General features: G+C 39.1%; 1 protein-coding gene across 1 annotated transcript in view; it reads right to left on the minus strand.

The window, feature by feature from the left end:
- The window catches only part of nol10 (nucleolar protein 10), a 46,008-nt gene that overhangs the window by 15,932 nt on the left and 10,188 nt on the right, over nucleotides 1-19,888 (minus strand). The window contains 11 exon segments of the mRNA NM_213677.1: nucleotides 1,078-1,176; nucleotides 1,636-1,715; nucleotides 1,953-2,079; nucleotides 12,511-12,563; nucleotides 13,588-13,654; nucleotides 14,404-14,553; nucleotides 15,195-15,273; nucleotides 16,034-16,119; nucleotides 16,400-16,460; nucleotides 18,016-18,081; nucleotides 19,663-19,799. Of these exon segments, the coding sequence (NP_998842.1) occupies nucleotides 1,078-1,176; nucleotides 1,636-1,715; nucleotides 1,953-2,079; nucleotides 12,511-12,563; nucleotides 13,588-13,654; nucleotides 14,404-14,553; nucleotides 15,195-15,273; nucleotides 16,034-16,119; nucleotides 16,400-16,460; nucleotides 18,016-18,081; nucleotides 19,663-19,799 (1,005 nt within the window).

Consider the following 19,888-nt stretch of genomic DNA (forward strand, 5'->3'; position numbering starts at 1 on the left):
TAATTGGCTCCCTATGGTGGATAAATGAATCGTGCTTGCACAACTGGCTTGGTCAGTGGCTCAGGTTGTCCATGATATAAACCAAGGGGTGACAATTTCTTGTGGTTTGATGTTTCCGAAAGGACACTAACAGCCTGGGAAATTTTTTAGGGTGCCAAGCCCAATTCAGCTTAGTGTATCTGAACTGAAAAATGGACGTTTAATTCGGTTTATTTTCTGTTGAAATGCAGCAGCAGTACAACTTAAAACCCACTTTTTAAAATTAGTGGGCGAGGAAAGTACCAGGGCTCATTGGCTATGGTATTCATTTCACTAAGCCATATATACCTTTCTAGCTTGGGGCTAAAAATGATCATCTTTGGGCAAGTTCTGAGCACGTGCTGAATTATGCAGGAGGACACAAAATATGCACCCAAGTGTGTGACTTATCTAATGTTATATTGATGATGCCTGGGCCATCTTCTACCAACATCTCATTATGCAAAAACAGTGGTTTACAAACTGTAGGCTGGCCCGTGGGAATCAGAGCCTTGGCTAGGGAAGCCCAGCGCTGCTCTAATTGATCACTTCTCATATAGCATGTTCGAGCGTCAGATTAAATCACAATGATGATGTAATAGAGTAAAATCTGTGGAGTCTTTGAGCAGACAGGGGGCCATAAAAAACCTTTGGAGGGCCACATCCGGCCCCCAGGCCTCTGGTTGGATAGCCCAGAATTAGAGCAAGTCTTGGCATTCAGTTTCAGACCTTCTTGAAACTACAGCTGACGGAGTAATGATTTTATATGTCCTTGTTATGAGCTAAGGGGGCACTGGCAAAATGCTTGGGTTCAAAGTAGGGGCTCAACAACCACTGCCCTAAAAACTGCTTCTTGCTGCTGCGCTGTCATGGATCATGGATCTAAGCATGGTCTTTATGATTTATAGTTGTTCATAAACATAACTGGAATCTTTGTAATAAAGCAAGGACCAAAACAATAGGTGGGCCAAAAAGTACAAACAGCCCTGGGAAGTGTAAAAAAGTGACGTTGCCACATGTCACTGTGCTAATACCTGAGGCGAGTGAGCCCTTACTTACCTTAATTTGAACACGCTGTGCCCGGGCCTCCTCTATCTTTTGTCGTATCTTCTCCTTTTTATACTCCTCATAAGCAAATGGATTTACCATGGCTTTGACCTTGCAAGCAAGAAAGCAAATTCACTTTTATTATAATTTTCTGTAAATCACTAAAAATCAGATAATAATAATGCCTATGTGAATTCATAGCCTTATTCTCAATAGTTGCCTCCATGTCAACTAAGGGGGTGATCATATTTTTGTAAGAAATTAAGATCTTGCGCTCTAAGCTTTTTAGAGTGCTCTCTGTGCTATGAGACCTTATCAGGGCTTGAAAGGAAGATAACTATTGCTAAAGGCAATGACACACAGGCTGTTTTAATCATACTTTAGCAAGCAACAAAATGGGTGAAATGCCGTGGCATTGCCAGCTGTAGGTAAATTATTCATATCACATACTCACAAGAAAGTACCCTCTGAGGCAAGAATGTGCAATCTTATGAGAATCTACCACTGGGCATCACTCGTTGGGGGAAGAACCCACAAGGTAGATGACTTAAGCAGCTATCCCTCTCTTACCTTATGGTACAACCGGATATCCATAAAAAAGCCATGCATGTAGGCTCGGAGCAATGGAGATCCAATTAGATGAGAAAGTCCTATCATTTAAAAAAGAAACACAAAAAAGTGCATCAATTTCCTTGCACCCATGCACTTTGGCTGGGGGTCAGATGAAAAAACAGGTGGAACTAAGAAGAGGGGAAAATCAAACTGAATGGAGGAAGTAGGACAGCGGCCCTAAGCCCTATGTTGATACTCTCCAATATACTAATAAAATCATCCTGTATTCCATAAACCCCCACCCCCTTTAATAAAGTGAAGATGTTGATACTCACCAAGTTCATCAAGTTCTTTTCTGGTTACAAACTTATAATCATCGTATACTGTGCTTTCTGGGTTCTCTTCCAACTCTTCCGTCAGGTTGTCAAGGAAAGAACACCATCTAGGAGCAGGCCCCAAGGCCTAAAAAACATGTGGTTAGTCTGGTAATAGCAATCGTCTTTAAATATTTTGTATTAAACAAAAAAATCACTATAATCTCACATTTTCCTGTAGAATATTGTCTATTGTGCTGGCTTTGCTTTATCTATTTGTAAAGGCCACACAAATAACTAAGCAATCTTCTATAGGGAGAGGCATTTATAGCGCTGTTTGGCTGGTTATGCCCAGTACTAGATTCTTGCAGTGCAATTATAACACAATAGGAGGCCTCAGAAGGGTTGTGGCCGGCTGCACCATGCTTAATAAATAGCTTCACAGGTTTCTACACAACTGCACACAGCCCACTATTATCCATGTATTATACAGAACCCCATGCATCCCAATCAAGGATAATAATAAAGGAGTTGCTGACTAGCCATGCAGCATATGGATTTTAGAAGCAGCACAACATACAGGCACCTTGGCACAAGCTAGATATTATTACAGAAAGGTCAACACAGCCTAAAGGGGACACACACATTGTCACTACATACACACATATCTCCCTCCCCTGTCAACAAGATGTGTTGTTTGTGCAAACAAGAGCCCAATTAACATTCCTGGGTAAAAATCCCAAACATTTTTAAAATGCAAATTTAATGGAGGCCATGAAGAGATTTCCTATCCTACTGTAGCACATCTATTTAATTACAAGATAATAATTAAAACACACTTTTTTTGGGGGGGGGGGGTCTGTCCAAATATGGTTAGTTTGCTGGGTTAGATTGCAGTAACAGGTAGGTGATTGCTTCAGTCCCTATAAGTGCTGCCTAGTTGCCTTTAGGGCAACTTCTGCCCAAATTCTATACTATTTGGTAGAATCTCATTGAACAGGACCGTGCAGATTATGGCAATGCCACCCTCAGAGAAGGCAGCAGATATGGGCCAGAATTAGCTACTATGGAAAGTAGTCACGCATCCATCATAGGCAGAGTTACAACATCTTTTGCTACAGGATATTATCACATAATGGAAAAGTCTGGCCTAGAAACAGGACTGTCCAGGTAGAGGCCCATAGGCCTGTTGGGGCCCTCCAAGAGATTTTTATGGACCCCCAGACAGCTCAAGGACTTCAGTAAATAAGAGATCTCAAAATGGAGTTGGACTGAACTGCTTTAAAATAATGGGATAGGTAAACAGAAAATGCACAGCACTAGGCCATTGAATAACAACATAAATGGGTATAATAAATATTTAATAGTTATATATTCTGTTTACAAAGTGTGGCCGCTACATTCAGAAGTGTCAAACTGTGATTCATTTAGAGATAGCACTTAACTAAATCCAAAGTAAATACGCAGCGACGGCGAGCACAAGGCAAAGAGCGTTAAAGGAAATGGGCAGGATTTCCGCTCTTCAGGCCTAATTATCTGGCTTCTCCTTGGAACTCTTCCTATTGCTATGGGAAGCACATGTTTCCATTGTAAGGACAAGGCAGGTGAGGCACTTAACACATTGGCAGCTTTATGAGCTATTTATGCTTCACATGAGGGCAATTCTGGCAGCCAGACACAGAGACATAAACACTTGGGGTGGCCAATCATTGGTACAAGCGTGAGCTCTGTCACATCGTCTCCGAGAAAAGGGAGGAGACCCTGCTTTCCGCATTCCTGCAATTTCTTTTTTTATTTCTGCATGAAAAAACTTAAAAGTACTGGAAGAGGATATTGCTGCTATTACTGACAAGGAAAATCCCAAATTTTCAGATGGGATAATATGGTAAAAGCTCCCAAATGAAATAAGGCGATTAAAGGAACAGTAACACCAAAAAATGAAAGAGCTTTAAAGTAATAAAAATATAATGCACTGTTGCCCTGCACTGGTAAAACTGGTGTGTTTGCTACAGTAACACTACTATAATTTATATAATAAGCTGCTGTGTAGCCACGGGGGCAGCCATTCAAGCTGGAAAAAAGGAGAAAAGGCACAGGTTACATAGCAGATAACAGATAAGTTCTGTAGAATACAATGGTGTTTTATCTGTTATCTGCTATGTGCCTGTGCCTTTTCTCCTTTGAATGGCTGTACTCTACAGAACTTATCTGTTATCTGCTATGTAACCTGTGCCTTTTCTCCTTTTTTCCAGCTTAAATGGCTGCCCCCATGGCTACACAGCAGCTTATTTATATAAATTATAGTAGGCTTTCTGAAGTAAACACACAACTTTTACCAGTGCAGGGCAGCAGCACATTATATTTTAGTTACTTTTAAACAATTTCATTTTTTGGTGTTACTGTTCCTTTAATAGACACCCTGACGGGAATAGACAAATTGTTAAGGGGGTTGTTTACATTATAAAGTGAATTTAAAGACAGAGTGCTATTCTGAGACAGCTTGCAATTGGTCTTCATTGTTTTAAAAATTATTTAGCTTTTTGTTTGTAATTTCAGCAGTTATCTGGTTGCTAGGGTCCAGTTTAACCTAGCAACCAGGCAGTAGTTTGAAAGAGAGACAGGAATATAAATAGAGGAGAGTCAAAACAGAAAGATAAGTGAAAAAAAACAATAAAACTGTAGCCTCACAGAGCAATAGTTTTTTGGCTGCCGGGACCCCCATTTGAAAGCTGCAAAGAGTCAGAAAAGGAAGTCAATTCAAGAACTATAAAAAAATGAAGACTAAAAGTTTCTAAATTAATCTTAATCCATTAAGAACAATCAGAAAGGAGAAAGTAATGGTAGATTAACACAAAGAGGACGCTGGCACAGAGGGTTATTCAGAAAGCTTATGCAGCCTGTGTGTTATCCAGTATGAAAGGAAGCAAAATGCTCTATATTGCCCATTCATTCAGGTGTAGGGTTATATCCGAGGCCCATACAGTACATTCACTGGGCATGGGGATTATCATTCAAAATACTCTGAATGTGCCAGTGCCCTTATAAACAACCCAAATAAAAGGAGAAAGGTGATTACAGAGGAAGAAGAAGCAGATGCAGTCTGTGGCGGGGGAGACTTTAATGCAGCCGACTCTCATGTCATACAAAGATCCCGCACAAGGCCAATACCACATGCTGGGAGTTCAGGCAGTTAATAAGAATGACAAAGTGACTCTTGGTGACACAAACAAACTTCAGTTACACATGTGCCTATAGCTAGGGGATTCCAATGACATGCTCCCTATTACTGGGGCCAATCATGCCCCTATTACCCTTGGGATGAAACTTTCCCCTAAGTAACCTCATTGGAGGCTGAATGACCTCAGACTATTTCCATAAAGAGAAGCCGTATTGTAAGAATTGTTTTCTATCCAATCCCTGTAAATACTATAGAAAGTCCACAAGTTCATGCAATTGCTTTAAAGGGGTTGTTGAACTTAAAATTAACTTCTTGTCTGATGTACAGAGTGATATTCTGGGACAATTTGTCTTTGGTTTTTATGTTTTATTATTTGTTGTTTTTGAATTATTTGGCTTCTTGTTACAACTCTCCAGTTTGGAATTTTAGCACCTATCTAGTTGCTAGGGTCTAAATTACCTCAGCAACCAGGCAGTGGTTTGAATGAAAATCTGGAATATGAATAGGAGAGGGTTTGAATAACTTTTTTTTGGCTGCCAGGCCAGTGAACTCCATTTAAAAAGCTGGAAAGAGTCAGAAAAAGAAGACAAATACCAAAAGAAGAAATAAGGACCAATTGGAAAGTTAAGAATTGACCATTCTATAACATATTAAAAAAGTTACCTTGAAGGTGAACCACCTCTTTAACCAGAAATAGACAAAAAAAGACTACTCTTATAAATGCAACAGAGGCTTCACAAACAATGAAGAGAACTAAAAATATTAATATTTCCGGAATCAGAATGTGACTTTTCTTACAACAACTAAGCTTTATATGATTAAAAAAATGAGTCACTGAATATTTAAAAATGTGCTTTTGTTACAATTCAAGAGTGAGGAACTATAGGAAATACATTAGCTACAGGAGCAACCTCTAACTTGGCTCAATAAGCCAAGAACTATGATTGGCCTGTATAAACGCCATGGGGATAAAGTTTCTCCGATAAGCAAATAGGGACTGAATAATGGAATTCATATTCATAATAGTAAAAGGGAGTAATTAAATAGTTATAATGAGTGATAAAATAATTAAATAATAATTACTTGTAAAATTAGAAATGCGTTGTGTGAGTCAGTGTCCAGGTCAGGCGCAGGACGTAGGCACAACTAGTTGCTCATTAACAATATTATGAGAGGTTTATCACTATGTCACTGCCCATATGGCAATGAATCACTGGGTTAAAGGAAACTAAAGCTTAACAAAGAGGTAGAAATGCTACACAATAGGGGTCATTAATGACCCCAGGGAGGGGCAAGAGGGCCAAATAATAGGATCAGCCTGATATCGGCCATCACAAGGTTGATATATGGGGTAAAGAGCCGCTCATATGGCCACAAGCCACACATGCATGGCAGAGCCAAACCTATAATGTAAAGCTATAATGTAGCAGGTTATCAGACCAAAGGAGAAGCATGCAAAGTTGGCTTCTGCTACTCAAGAGCCGGACTCCTAGAAGAGGTAGGAAGGGACAGACACTGTTCTCAACTGCAAATACATTTACAGTAATATTTGAAGCCAATAAACAACTTTTCTTCTAATGTGTTTTGGAACTACATACTCTTAGGCAAAATGTTAATTATGGGTTTACATCCCCTCTGGCCGCTGACCCACCAGCCCACACAATGCCACCATTCAATTTCATTTTATCTCTTCTACACCGTAAAATTATGTTAACAGCAAATGAAGATATCCTAAAAGTTCACACTAAGCAATTTTTTTAAACTTCCCCTTTAACAATGGGTCTGTTAAGAAGAAAGGCCATGCTAAGCATGTAATTGGTTTCCAAATTCCATAACTGGTTAATATAATACCCCTGTTCAGAAGCGAATGCAGAAAAGCCTTCAACTCTTCAACGCTTTCTTCTCTTGCAAGATAAGTATTCTAGGAATGGGCTGGGCGATTACGGCTGCAGTTTCGACTGCTGAACTTCTTGGTAGGCGTTGGCACAATAAGTTGGAGTTAAGCCATAACAAACACCACACAAAGCCTAAGTACACACAGGCATTAGAAAAGCTTAATTTGTATTAACCTGAGCACTTTATTTTCCATAGAAAGCAATATATTCCTAACCATGTGCAATGCAATCACCAATACAAAACTCTTATTGCACCACTTTCCACTTTTCCTTCTGAGTCTGTTTAGATGAGCTCACACTACTGGCTAACCACTCTGTTCAAAGCTGGCCATAGTAAATAATAAGTAAATAAATAAAGCATCCAAATCCAAGTGGATACAAGACTTTATTTTAGAATACCTTCCCTTTAATTCCTCTCAAGGCAACTTCCGTGACTTCGGCAAATCGCGGCGCCGCGTATGCTATCCCACCGGCGATTTACATCGTAGGCAGTGGGATGGCATTTTGGGGAGATTAGTCGCCTGCAACAAGGAAGATTTGTTGTGCGGCGACTAATTTCCCCGTGTCACAGCCCTAAAAGAAAACTATACCCCTAGAATGAATACTTAACCAACAGATAGCTTCTATTATGTTAAGTGACCTATTATTATTATTAACATTTATTTATAAAGCGCCAACATATTCCGCAGCGCTGTACAATAAGTGGGTTTCATACATTGGACATACAGAGTAACATATAAAGCAATCAATAACCGATACAAGAGGTGAAGAGAGTCCTGCCCAAAAGAGCTTACAATCTACAAGGAGACATACAGAGTAACATATAAAGCAACCAATAACCGATACAAGAGGGGAAGAGAGCCCTGCCCAAAAGAGCTTACAATCTACAAGGAGACATACAGAGTAACATATAAAGCAACCAATAACCGATACAAGAGGTGAAGAGAGCCCTGCACAAAAGAGCTTACAATCTGCTGTGACCTATTAAAGAATCGTATCAAACTGGAATATATATATATATCAGTAAATATTGCCCTTTTACATCTTTCCCATGTGCTCCCTCAGAGATCACATGATCAGAAATAATGCAGCTCTGTAACTGTACTAGGAAGAAGCATGGAAGCAAAACGCAGAACTCTGTCCATTCATTGGCTAATGTGGCATAACATGTTTGTGTGCACTGTGAACCCTATGATCCCAGGGGGCGGCCCTTAATTCTTAAAATAGCAATTTTCTATTTAGGATTACCCAATAGCACATAGTATAATTTTTACGAAAATGGTTTATTTAGATAAAGCAGGGTTTTACATATGAGCTGTTTATGCAATATATTTTTATAGAGACCTAAATTGTTTGGAGGTATAGTTTTCCTTTAATTGATTTCCTCAAAAGCATAAGTTGCCCACAACCGCACCACCAGGGCATATTTTGTTGGGAGCCAATGAATATGAATATTGAGCAATACATAAATCAACTTCAGCTTCAGTTCACTCATAAAGTGTCACCTGAATAGTGACGTTTGGCACTGAATAAATGCGCTTTGTCATTCAAGGAATGTGTTGCTGCCAGCAAGTAAGGAGTTGCAGGGAGTTGCAGGGAGCAGGAGTTAATCTGTGGATGAGTTAATCTGTGGAGGAGTTAATCTGTGTGGGTTAGATCTGTCTCTGAGCTGGAAGGACAAGCTCGCTCTGATCCTCTATCTGCTCCAACCAGTCTGTCTCCTGACACAGCTCCTTGGGCAGAAGTCAGAGGCAACATATTACAGCTCCATGTTCAAAGTACAAGGGCTCTTCTAGGAAACAGCATGTTATAACCAGCACAGAGGCGGCTTCCTAAGAAATACCAAGAGCGTAGGTGCTGTGTTGTACACAATTGTACATCCTGTCTACAAACAGATGGGGAGGGAAAATAAAACTGGGTTATCAGTGGGGTTTCCATTTACCTTCTATTTGCTTAAACAGTGTTTCTAAAATCCCACTGAGGCTAAATTACTGCAGGTTTGTGACCCGTTATCCAGAATACATTGAACCTGGGGTTTTCCGGGTAAGAAATCCAGAATGCTTGGAACCTGAGGTCTTCTGGGGCTTTTTATAATTTGGATCTACTAAAAATTAATTTAAACATTAAATAAACGCAATTGGATTGTTTTGCCTCCATTAATGATTAATTATATCTTAGTTGGGATCAAGTACAGGTACTGTTTTATTATTACAGAGAAAAGGGAATCATTTAACCATTAAATAAACCCTATAGGGCTGTTCTGCCCCCAATAAGGGGTAATTATATCTTAGTTGGGATCAAGTACAGGTACTGTTTTATTATTACAGAGAAAAGGGAATCATTTAACCATGAAATAAACCCAATAGGGCTGTTCTGCCCCCAATAAGGGGTAATTATATCTTAGTTGGGATCAAGTACAGGTACTGTTTTATTATTACAGAGAAATGTGAATCATTTAACCATTAAATAAACCCAATAGGATTGTTTTGCATCCAATAAGGGGTAATTATATCTAAGTTGGGATCAAGTACAGGTACTGTTTTATTATTACAGAGAAAAGGGAATCATTTAACCATTAAATAAACCCAATAGGATTGTTCTGCCCCCAATAAGGGGTAATTATATCTTAGTTGGGATCAAGTACAGGTACTGTTTTATTATTACAGAGAAATGTGAATCATTTAACCATTAAATAAACCCAATAGGATTGTTTTGCATCCAATAAGGGGTAATTATATCTAAGTTGGGATCAAGTACAGGTACTGTTTTATTATTAGAGAAAAAGGAAATTTTTTTTACAAACTTGGAAGGCCCTGGCCTTCCCATCATTTGGAGATTTCTGGTGACCCCATACTTGTACAAGGCACGGCAAATTGAAACAGTGCAGAGTTAACTGCAACCTTGCTTTTATTTTTTAACAAATAAAAACAAAGTGTTTTGATTGGTTGCTATGGGTAACAAGGGGCATGACAACTAATGTTTTATCTGAATTTGTTTTAACCCCCCTGAACAGAAAATGCCTAAAATACTCCACCAAACTACCTCAGATAGAGGCAGCATTCAACACTAGGGTTATGGCCAACACACTGCCCCAAATGGCAGGCCTAATCAGCCACTGCCACATGCTGCTTCCACCTCCCGTTAGGCCTCCTATTGTGTTATAATGCCATTAAGCAATACCAAAGGTGTGTGGCATGATATCACGGGGGGGGGGGGGAGTAACCTATACATAAACCAATATTATCATAGGTATTTCCTTGTACTTAGTACACATATTGGATCACTTCTCTAGAAACCTGCTGTCAAGAAAGCTTTGAATTCTGGGAAGAACACCTCCCATAGATCCAATTTAAGCAAATAATTTTCATTCTTCTCTGTAATATTAAAACAATACCTTGTACTTGATGGTAACTAAACTGCATGAATCCATATTGGTGGCAGAACAATCCTATTGGGTTTATTTCACTTTTAAATGATTAAAAAAAAAAAAAAAAAAAGTTTCAAAATGTCAGAACGTCTACATATTTACCTATATATAAATGTTGAGCAAAAACATTAACACTTGCCCTGCCATATGATGGACTGGGGCAATTATAATATTATAAAATTAAGCTTCTGATTCAAGTCCATTGGACCAATTCGTCAGCTTATCTACATGTGTATGGGGGCCACTGCGATGGGCCTTCCTGTTCGATGTCTGGTCGATCCCGTCACTGTCATTTGATCGAATTAGTCCAATATTGCCCACCTTAGGTGGGCATATCTGGAAAAGATCAGCTCGTTTGGTGTGTTAAAGTTTATTTTAGTTGAACTTCTCCTTTAAATGTAAGGCATGGTATGTACAAATGTGCACTCAGTGAGTCACACAGGCAACCCCCTTCCCCATGTGTAGGCAAACTTGTGATACAGATCAAGATCTCCATTCCCCACTAACATATAAGAGGGCGGTGAGGCTCAAGTTTCTCCAGCACTGCCTTTTAATCCCACACATTCTCTAACCCTGCGTAGGAATCACAATAAAAATAAAAGACAATGTTTTACAGGTGCTATTTCACTAATCCAGGTAAGAACAAAAAAAAAAAAAGAAACCCAAACCTAATATTTTTCTTTGATAACATATAGAGCTGACGTCAGCTACAGGTCAAGTCATACTGTTCCCAAGACAAACAATCCAACCCATTTCCTGGGATGGCTGATGGAAAATCCTGTTAAGAACACACACCCAATTACCCAATTAAATGCTTTTACCAAAATCAGCATTCTTAGGCACACATGTCAATCACACCCATTATGCCGGAGAAAAGGGCAAGCGAGAAAATGAGAAAAGTCTCTGCCCAACCGTGCAGGTGTGCTATAGATTACTGAAAGGGAAACGCTGTGACGGAATGGGCCGCAAAGAGTTTTTCAGCTTATTTACTTATGCACAAGAGACGTGAATGAGATCACAGATTCTACACCACGGGCAAGTCAGTGGGAAACCATACATTTCCTAAAAACAGAATCTGCAGAAAAGAAAGCGTTAAACTCAAACCCAGGGCTGTACATAAACTATAGGAAAGTCACATACACTAATTTTCTCAGTCTGGTGCATAAAAGGAACAGTATACACCTAAAAACACCTTTGAGAAAAAGTTAACACAATAAATAAGACTTTGATAAACTTCTGTCTCTCTATACTGCTGGGCTGCAAGACCCTTTTCTCCTTCCCCCCAGCAGCCAATCAGCAGAACAATGGGCAGGTAAGGATAACAGCTCCCCGACACCTGCTTAAATTACTCCCATGCCCCACCTAGTGGTATATATAAGAACAGCACTCAATAGGAAAACACCCTAGTCCGCTCTTGACTCCTCCAGTCATGGTGGCCATACATGTCCAGATTTTAATCTTCTTCCGACAAATGTTCGGATATCGATTGTACATTTAAATGTAGCAATCTAAAACTAACATTCAGATTGAAATTGTAGGATAAAGTCCTAAAAATAACAAATGGGAAGATGTTCTGAACATAAAATAATTGGAACAACACTTGTACTAAAATGATGTCCCGGAAATGCATTGTAGGTCCCTCAAGGATATTGTCAGATGCACAATACACACACAGATATTATTGTTACCCAACCCATATTTTCAGTGCATATATGGCGCAGGAGAAACAATAGGTTATCTGAAAGCAGTGTCATTGTGCAGTGCTGGTTCTTTCTGAAAAGATTAGGACCAGGCGCAATGCACAAAGATGGCTGCCTACAAACCAATATAACACCTAAAAAAAAATATTGGTTCAAGAATAACATTTTAAAACGTAGAATTATTTGTAACGTATACAGTGTAATTTAGTCATAAAAACTACACCGAGAAAATCATGACAGAATCCCTATAATGAACTCAAAAAAGTCAGATGTAAATTCTGGGGGCACCAGTAAAACTCCAGAGCCAGCAAGTGGCTTGATTTTATTCAATGTAGCCAGCTCACTTGTGGATGGTTTCCCCGAAAAAGTAATGGCTTACCGGAATATAATAGACGTTCATTTTAGGAGCTTCGTTAGCAGTGAAGAGCATTCCTGTGGGGAGAGAAAACAAAGGGTGACTGAGTGCAAACTCAGTGGCTGTTTCAACTAACTGTAATTATTCTCTATGACAAGGCACATGCAGGGAAAAGCAGCTTTAAGGTTACAAGGTTACAAGGTTACAAGCATATAAAGGCTTAAGGTGAGGTTTTCAAATTTGGTTGCAAAATACCCTCTTTAACCATCACAAATGCCCCATGGCCAAGGATGGGCAGGCAGGCATCACCCAGGGTGCCAACTAAATGCACTTAATGAGTAACTGAGCAACCCAGCTTCCCACCTACTGAGCCATCTCCAGCACCAGTCTGGGAACAGCAACATAGAAGAAAGAATTACCCAGGAATAATAGTTTCACTGGGGAAATTCCCCCAGCAGCTGCCCTCAGAATTTAATGCACTGCACACCTGAACAAGTCGGGGCTGCAAGTGCCTGTAACATACATGCAACCCAACCAACTGAACGCAAAGTTACCCGAGTCAATACAATAAAATGTGGTCTACAGCTCTGAGCAGTCAAACACATTAATATAGGCTATTAGCGCACAGTGCACATATACCCATACAAATCCCTACTCCCCAATCTAAATAACATGTGGGAAGGTAAAATTCAGACTATTTTCCACACTGAAAAGAACCACAGAAACACTAACAATGTCAATCAAATGCATTTTGTATAAATTTTTGCTGCTCTGTAGCGCCCTTTGCTGTTACAACTTAGCGCAGCAAATGTAACCAGCCTTTTGCACAGGCTGGAATATTTCAGTTCATTCCACATGCTGTGACCTTTTTGGTCAATACTTTTTTGGAAATACTGTACAGACAGAACATTGGGAATTGTTGCACATCCCTTTCCTATAAGGCTTTAGCTACAGAGGGCAAATACTGGTCGATCCAAAAAAGGTAAAAGCTGACAGCAGTTCTGTACTGACAGGTACCATCATAGTTACACGCACTGGAGCTGTACAAAGCAAAAAAACAAGGGAAAAAGATTTTTCTTTATGTTCACTATAACTGCCCACCTGAGTTCGGATAAAGGCAAACATCATTTACGTCTGCTTCTGGTTCAATAGAGGTAAATATTTTACCCTAAAAACAAAAGAGAAAAGCCAAATATTTATATTGTTGCCATCATACAAAAGTGTACATGTATACACAAAACACAGACAAAACAACCCCAACATTTTGTTGAAAAATCTACATAATAATAACAACAATAAAAGCAACATCTGCCTACATTCTGTTATATATTTGACTGAGTTACATTCAAAGCAAGTGGAGTTAATAACAGAGCAGAATGTATTTCATACCTGACACTACTAAATGAAGTGTACAAAAGATAAGTGAATTCTTTATCCTTATTGACCATCCATGTCAACATACAGCCAATGGCCATACAAATGGATGAGGACAAAACCAGGAAGGTGTTTACAGCCTCTCTGCCAAATTTGCTTGTTTGGCTATTACACGGGCCAATAAGTTGCCAACTCAAACTAGGGGGGGGACAGACTCAGCAGATTTTTTGGCCTCTGTATGGCCACCTTTACTTCCAGCTCTGCTTATGACAAAACGATACATAAAAATCATCACATCCAAAGTTTTTAGGTTGCAGGGGGCAGTGATTTCAACAACTAGAATGATTTTTCAGTTACAGGCAGAGAAGAGACAGAATAGGAAAGCTAATAATAATTTCAAAAACTTGAAAAGTTGCTTAAAATAAGTTACTCTACAACATACCAAGAACAAAATAAAAGGAGCACTCCCCTTTAAGCCCATTTGTTGGTTTTGGGAACTGACTCCCTTTGTATCTTCTCAGAAAAAAATGTTACAACACTTACATTATCTTTATTCCACATCTTGATGATCCTGGAGTCTGCGGATATTACAAGATCTAAAGCACTGTGAAACTGTATTGATTTGATTGGCAGCCCGTACTGGTGATCTTTAGCAATCAGAGGACGATTAGAGCGGAGGTCATACAAAACAACCTTAAGGGGAAGATTGAAAAATATGCCCACATTTATGGAGGCAAGAGGTATGGCAGCTATCATACACTGGCATTCATATATTTAATCATCTGCGCACAGAACAAGTTATACCTTTTTAATTTATTTATAATTCACATTTTGGCCAGCTGGTGCTGAACTACAGCTCCCACTGTCACAAGCCACTTGGCTCTCTGAGAATACATATTTTAGTCTCTTTGTAGTCCAGCAACCCCCGGTTTTAAATCTTCCCACCCCACTGAAACAAGTCCAATGAATAGTGCCATGCATGGTGCTTATTTTCGGGATATATTCTATCTGCACTTGAAGTCCCTCTTCTTCCCAGATAATCTGTGCAACCACATTAATGGAAAGAAAAGACTTTAAGCTCAAGAAGCCATCACTTTCCAATAAAACAAAGTGAGGTTGGAGTTGAATGGCTCTGCCAGCCTAAGAGGGGTTCAGAAATGGTCCCTTAGATTCAGGAGCAGACTACCATGCTTTCCTCTAATTCTGAGCAATCATTTATGTCCCAACTGAGTGACTATATTCCTAAAATAACCATTTACAGAGGGACTGTGCCTCTTGGCCACATCATACTGGAAGTGCCAGCAAATGCCCCTTCATATAATCCTTGTAATCACCTGTCCAGTAGATGTGCCCACCGCCATGTGTAGAGGCCCATGAAATTTGAGTGCAGAAACTGATGGCAATCCTTCTACCCTGAAAGGGAATCAATGCTGAATTAGTGCATATATAATTATAGTATACACAGCTTGGCCTTTGGCACACAGGGCTCATCCTCCACCAGCATTTTCTGTAGCCAGCGGCAAATTAAATTAAATTTGACATGTTTGGGCACTCCTACCAGGTATTTGGATTTGGCCAAATACCAAACCAAATCCTAATTTGCATATTCAAATGTCAGCAAAAACAAAAAAAACCAAAAAACAGACATCATGGGGAAAATACTGCCACCTTCAACTCTCCAGTGTTTAAATGTTACAAGAGTTTTAGGGTTCGGATTTCATACTGGCTGAACACTATGGATTTAGGTACAGAAGAACAGGAACAGCACCTCTTGTCTTTGTAGATTAAAATGCCTTTATTGCAAAGTTTTTTGGGGCAAACAACAACAGCAGCAACGTTTCAGGTCACATAAGACCTTTTATCAAGCTCTTTTATCAAGGTCTTATGTGACCTGAAATATTGCTGCTGTTGTTGTTTGCCCCCAAAAAAACTTTGCAATAAAGGCATTTTAATCTACAAAGACAAGAGGTGCTGTTCCTGTTCTTCTGTACCTGGATGTGCCGATGGAAAGAGGCCATTGGGGAACCTGCACTACTTTTAACTAATCACAAGGCTTGGTGCTGACTACTACTCTCCAAACTGAACACTATGGATTTAGCCAGTTCAAGCCTCAGGATTCTGCGCATCTATAAACTTTGTGACTTTTATTATATTATGCCATAGGCATACTTACTCCATGTCTGCTGTCACACTGCTCAGGGCACAGTCCAGCAACCCAACTCGGTTTCTTGTTCTGGGGTCCCAGCATTCCACTTTACCCTACAAAGTAAACGGTTACAGTGTATGGTAAGGTAGGGATAACATGCATCACTTGCAATAGGCTTCAGACCTGAGTAAGAAAAGAAGCCTTAGTGCCCCAGATGTCACTACTCCTCCCTACTGGGGTTATACAATAGGTGAGGGAGTGATTTTGTTAATGGAACCCCAGATTCGAGAGCCTTGGGCTATTGCTATACAGCTTATCCAAAGACAAAGTTTTATGGACAGAGAGATCAGTTGCACTAAGGCAGGTTAGAAACCACAGACAGCAAAACATTACCTCAGTGGTGCCTGCAGCAAATAAATGGTGAGCAGGGTTGATGTCACAAACGTTAATCTGGCTGAAAAGAAAATATTAGAAAAACTTTGAAACTTTTGTAAATTTCCTTTTCTTAAAATTTTTTTTTTAAAAAAGGTGGTAATACTACTACTACTAAAAATAATAATAATACTAATAATAATCCAATAACAACACACAATAGTATTTTTATTAACAATAATATTGCAAATTATTAAAGGGGTAGTTCACCTTCAAATTAGCTTTTAATATTATGTAGACATTGATATTCTGAGACAATTTGCAATTGGTCTTCATTTTTTTTTATTTCTTATTATTTTTCAATTATTTAGCTTTATGTCCAGCAGCTCTCAATTTGCTATTTTAGGAGCTTTCTGGTTGCTAGGGTCTTATTTAACCTAGCAACCCTGCAGTGGTTTAAACAAGAGATAGGAATATGAATAGAAAAGGGCCTGCATAGGAAGATAAGCAATAAAAAGTAACAATAAAAATACATTTGTATCCTCACAGAGAAAAAGTTTTTGGCTGCCGGGGTCAATGACCCCCAAGAGTCAGAAGAGAAAGGCAAATCATTCAAAAACTATAAAAAATAAATAATGAAAACCAAATACAAAGTTGCTAGGAATAGGGCATTCTATAAAATACTTAAAGCTAACTGAAAGGTGAACCACCCCTTTAATAACAATATTAGTATAAGTATGGGACCTGTTATCCAGAATGCTCGGGACCTGGGGTTTTCTGGATAAGGGATCTTTCTGTAATCTGGATCTCCAAACCTCAAGTCTGCTAATAGATGATTTAAACATTAAATAAACCCAACAGGATTGTTCTGCCCCCAATAAGGGGTAATTATATCTAAGTTGGGATCAAGTACAGGTACTGTTTTATTATTACAGAGAAAAGGGAATCATTTAACCATTAAATAAACCCAATAGGATTGTTTTTCCTCCAATAAGGGATAATTATATCTTAGTTGGGATCAAGTACAGGTACTGTTTTATTATTACAGAGAAAAGGGAATCATTTAACCATGAAATAAACCCAATAGGGCTGTTCTGCCCCCAATAAGGGGTAATTATATCTTAGTTGGGATCAAGTACAAGTACTGTTTTATTATTACAGAGAAAAGGGAATCATTTAACCATTAAATAAACCCAATAGGGCTGTTCTGCCCCCAATAAGGGGTAATTATATCTTCGTTGGGATCAAGTACAGGTACTGTTTTATTATTACACAGAAAAAAAGGAAACCATTTTTAAAAATGTGAATTATTTGCTTATAATGGACTCTATGGGAGATGGCCTTTCCATAATTCGAGAACTTTCTGGATAACGGGTTTCCGGATAACGGATCTCATACCTGTAATAATAACTGTCATCAATAATATTAATAGAGAGTTTATTATATGTAGCATATTTCCTTAGAATCAAAGGAGGTTTAGGGTGACAGGGAAGGCCAGTATAAATATACAGTATACGCTCTCTAGTGAAAGATGCATGTAACTGCATTAAGCAGGCTATATGGTATATGTCTTGTGACATTCCGGCACCCTCTAGCGGCACAAAGAGTTTCCTAACACATCAGTTCTTTTCACTTACGAGGCGTCAGTCTGAAGAGAGTTCAGGTATCGCCCTTGCTCCAGATTTAATCTATACACCTCAGAGCTGGGAGACAAGACAAAAGACAGAATGTTAAAAGCTTTAATAATACGGAGGTCAAAAATACATGACATCCCAAGAACTGCAGCTTGGGGAGAAATCATGTGTAACTGAGAGTACACTGTCTCCCACACTGTCAGTGCAAAATAAAATATCCCATCACAGTCAGCCACACAGATGTCTACCATTCATTCTCCTTACTCCTCTGTGACTCTCCAGGTTGCTAAATAATCAAGTGAAAACTAATCCTGCAGCATGCTGGGAAAGGAATCTGGTTAAATTGTCTTAAATGTGATAAACAGATTCCCAGTAGGTATGGCCTCTTTTTTCTAATTAGTATCCCACATGCTGAACATAACATGCTTGACTTCAGGAGGTGTGTCATGGGTACTTTGGTGCCATGTTTTAAAGCGCCCAATATCACCCTGTGTACCGTTGCCCTAAAGTCATATTTGAAGAGCATGGCACTTAAATACGGTGTGACATGGGTTTACATTTGATTTACACTGTGCTTGAATTGCACATCAATGTTGTTAAAAGCTAAGTGGGACCCTGAAAACACGTTGGACCTCAATGGTGGGCTTGAACAAAAAAGTCTGAAATCTCACTGCTCTGCTGGGTCCTTTTCAATACTCTATATTCACGAGAACTTAGTAGGGGCTTCTGATCTACTCACTACCCAATCATGGTCCAGTACTCCCATTTTTCTCCCTGGAACAGACAGAGGTGTATTTATTAACATTGGAGACAAACATCACCGGTGATGTTGCCTATAGCAACCAATCTGATCTTTGCTTTTGTTTTCTAACTTATAGGTTACCGTTCAATCCTAATTGCGGATTTGTTGCTATGGGCATCATCACCGTTGATGTTTGTCTCCAATGTTAATAAATACGCCCCTCACTGTACACCATTATATAATATTATAGGACAATATTTAGCTGCTCTAGACTTACAGCATAGTTGTAAGCCAGTTATTCCCCTCTTAGTGCCTCCTGCATCACAATATATGTGTGAGAAATTCCAGCATGGAAAAGCCTACAAAATGTATTTGCATTATAAAAATGATAGGTTCTCAGCCAGGAGGCCTAATGCATTTTGGGATAGAGCCATTCATTACAGGCCATATGACTCCATGGCAATTTATGACTTAAGACTTGTAGCCAGAAACTTGATAGGCATCCTGAATAATAACCTATTTTTTTTGTTTTTTTTTAAATAACGTTTGCTGCCTTTCATGCTAGAATAGCTGCTCAGAATAACTTACACATACATTTTACACTATTTATGTGCTACCTTTTGATTCTGCACTGCTTTATTGCATGTGATAACTGTATACTCCCCAGTTCTCTTTCACCAGCACTGTGCAGGGCAACAGTACATTATATTTTCATTACTTTAAAACACATTCATCTTTTAGTGTTATTGTTCTTTAAAGAATGTCTCAAAGGGAGAAAGGCAACTGGTAGTATACAATTATCACACACACTAGGGCAGTGCAGAATCAAAGGTAAGTATTGTAGTATATACCAACCTTTGAGGTAACACTTCCCAAACAGCACATAATAGGTCATTAGGTCTCATTACCTTGCACCTACAAAATACAGGTCACAGGAGGGATAGTGATAGGCAAAATCTCTGCCAAACTTTGGAATCCTCAGTCTGTAGTAACGGCCATGTTGAGAATGGAGCTCTACATATCTGTCACTCTGAAGAAAGACAATCTGGGGAGGAGAAAGAACCCAAGTGAAGACTTGTAACATCGGCTTCTCTTTTTTCCTGTTTGTAAGAGTATTAGCAAACGAATATGCAA

Source organism: Xenopus tropicalis, chromosome 5 (genome assembly GCF_000004195.4).
Source record: "Xenopus tropicalis strain Nigerian chromosome 5, UCB_Xtro_10.0, whole genome shotgun sequence".
Lineage (NCBI taxonomy): Eukaryota > Metazoa > Chordata > Amphibia > Anura > Pipidae > Xenopus > Xenopus tropicalis.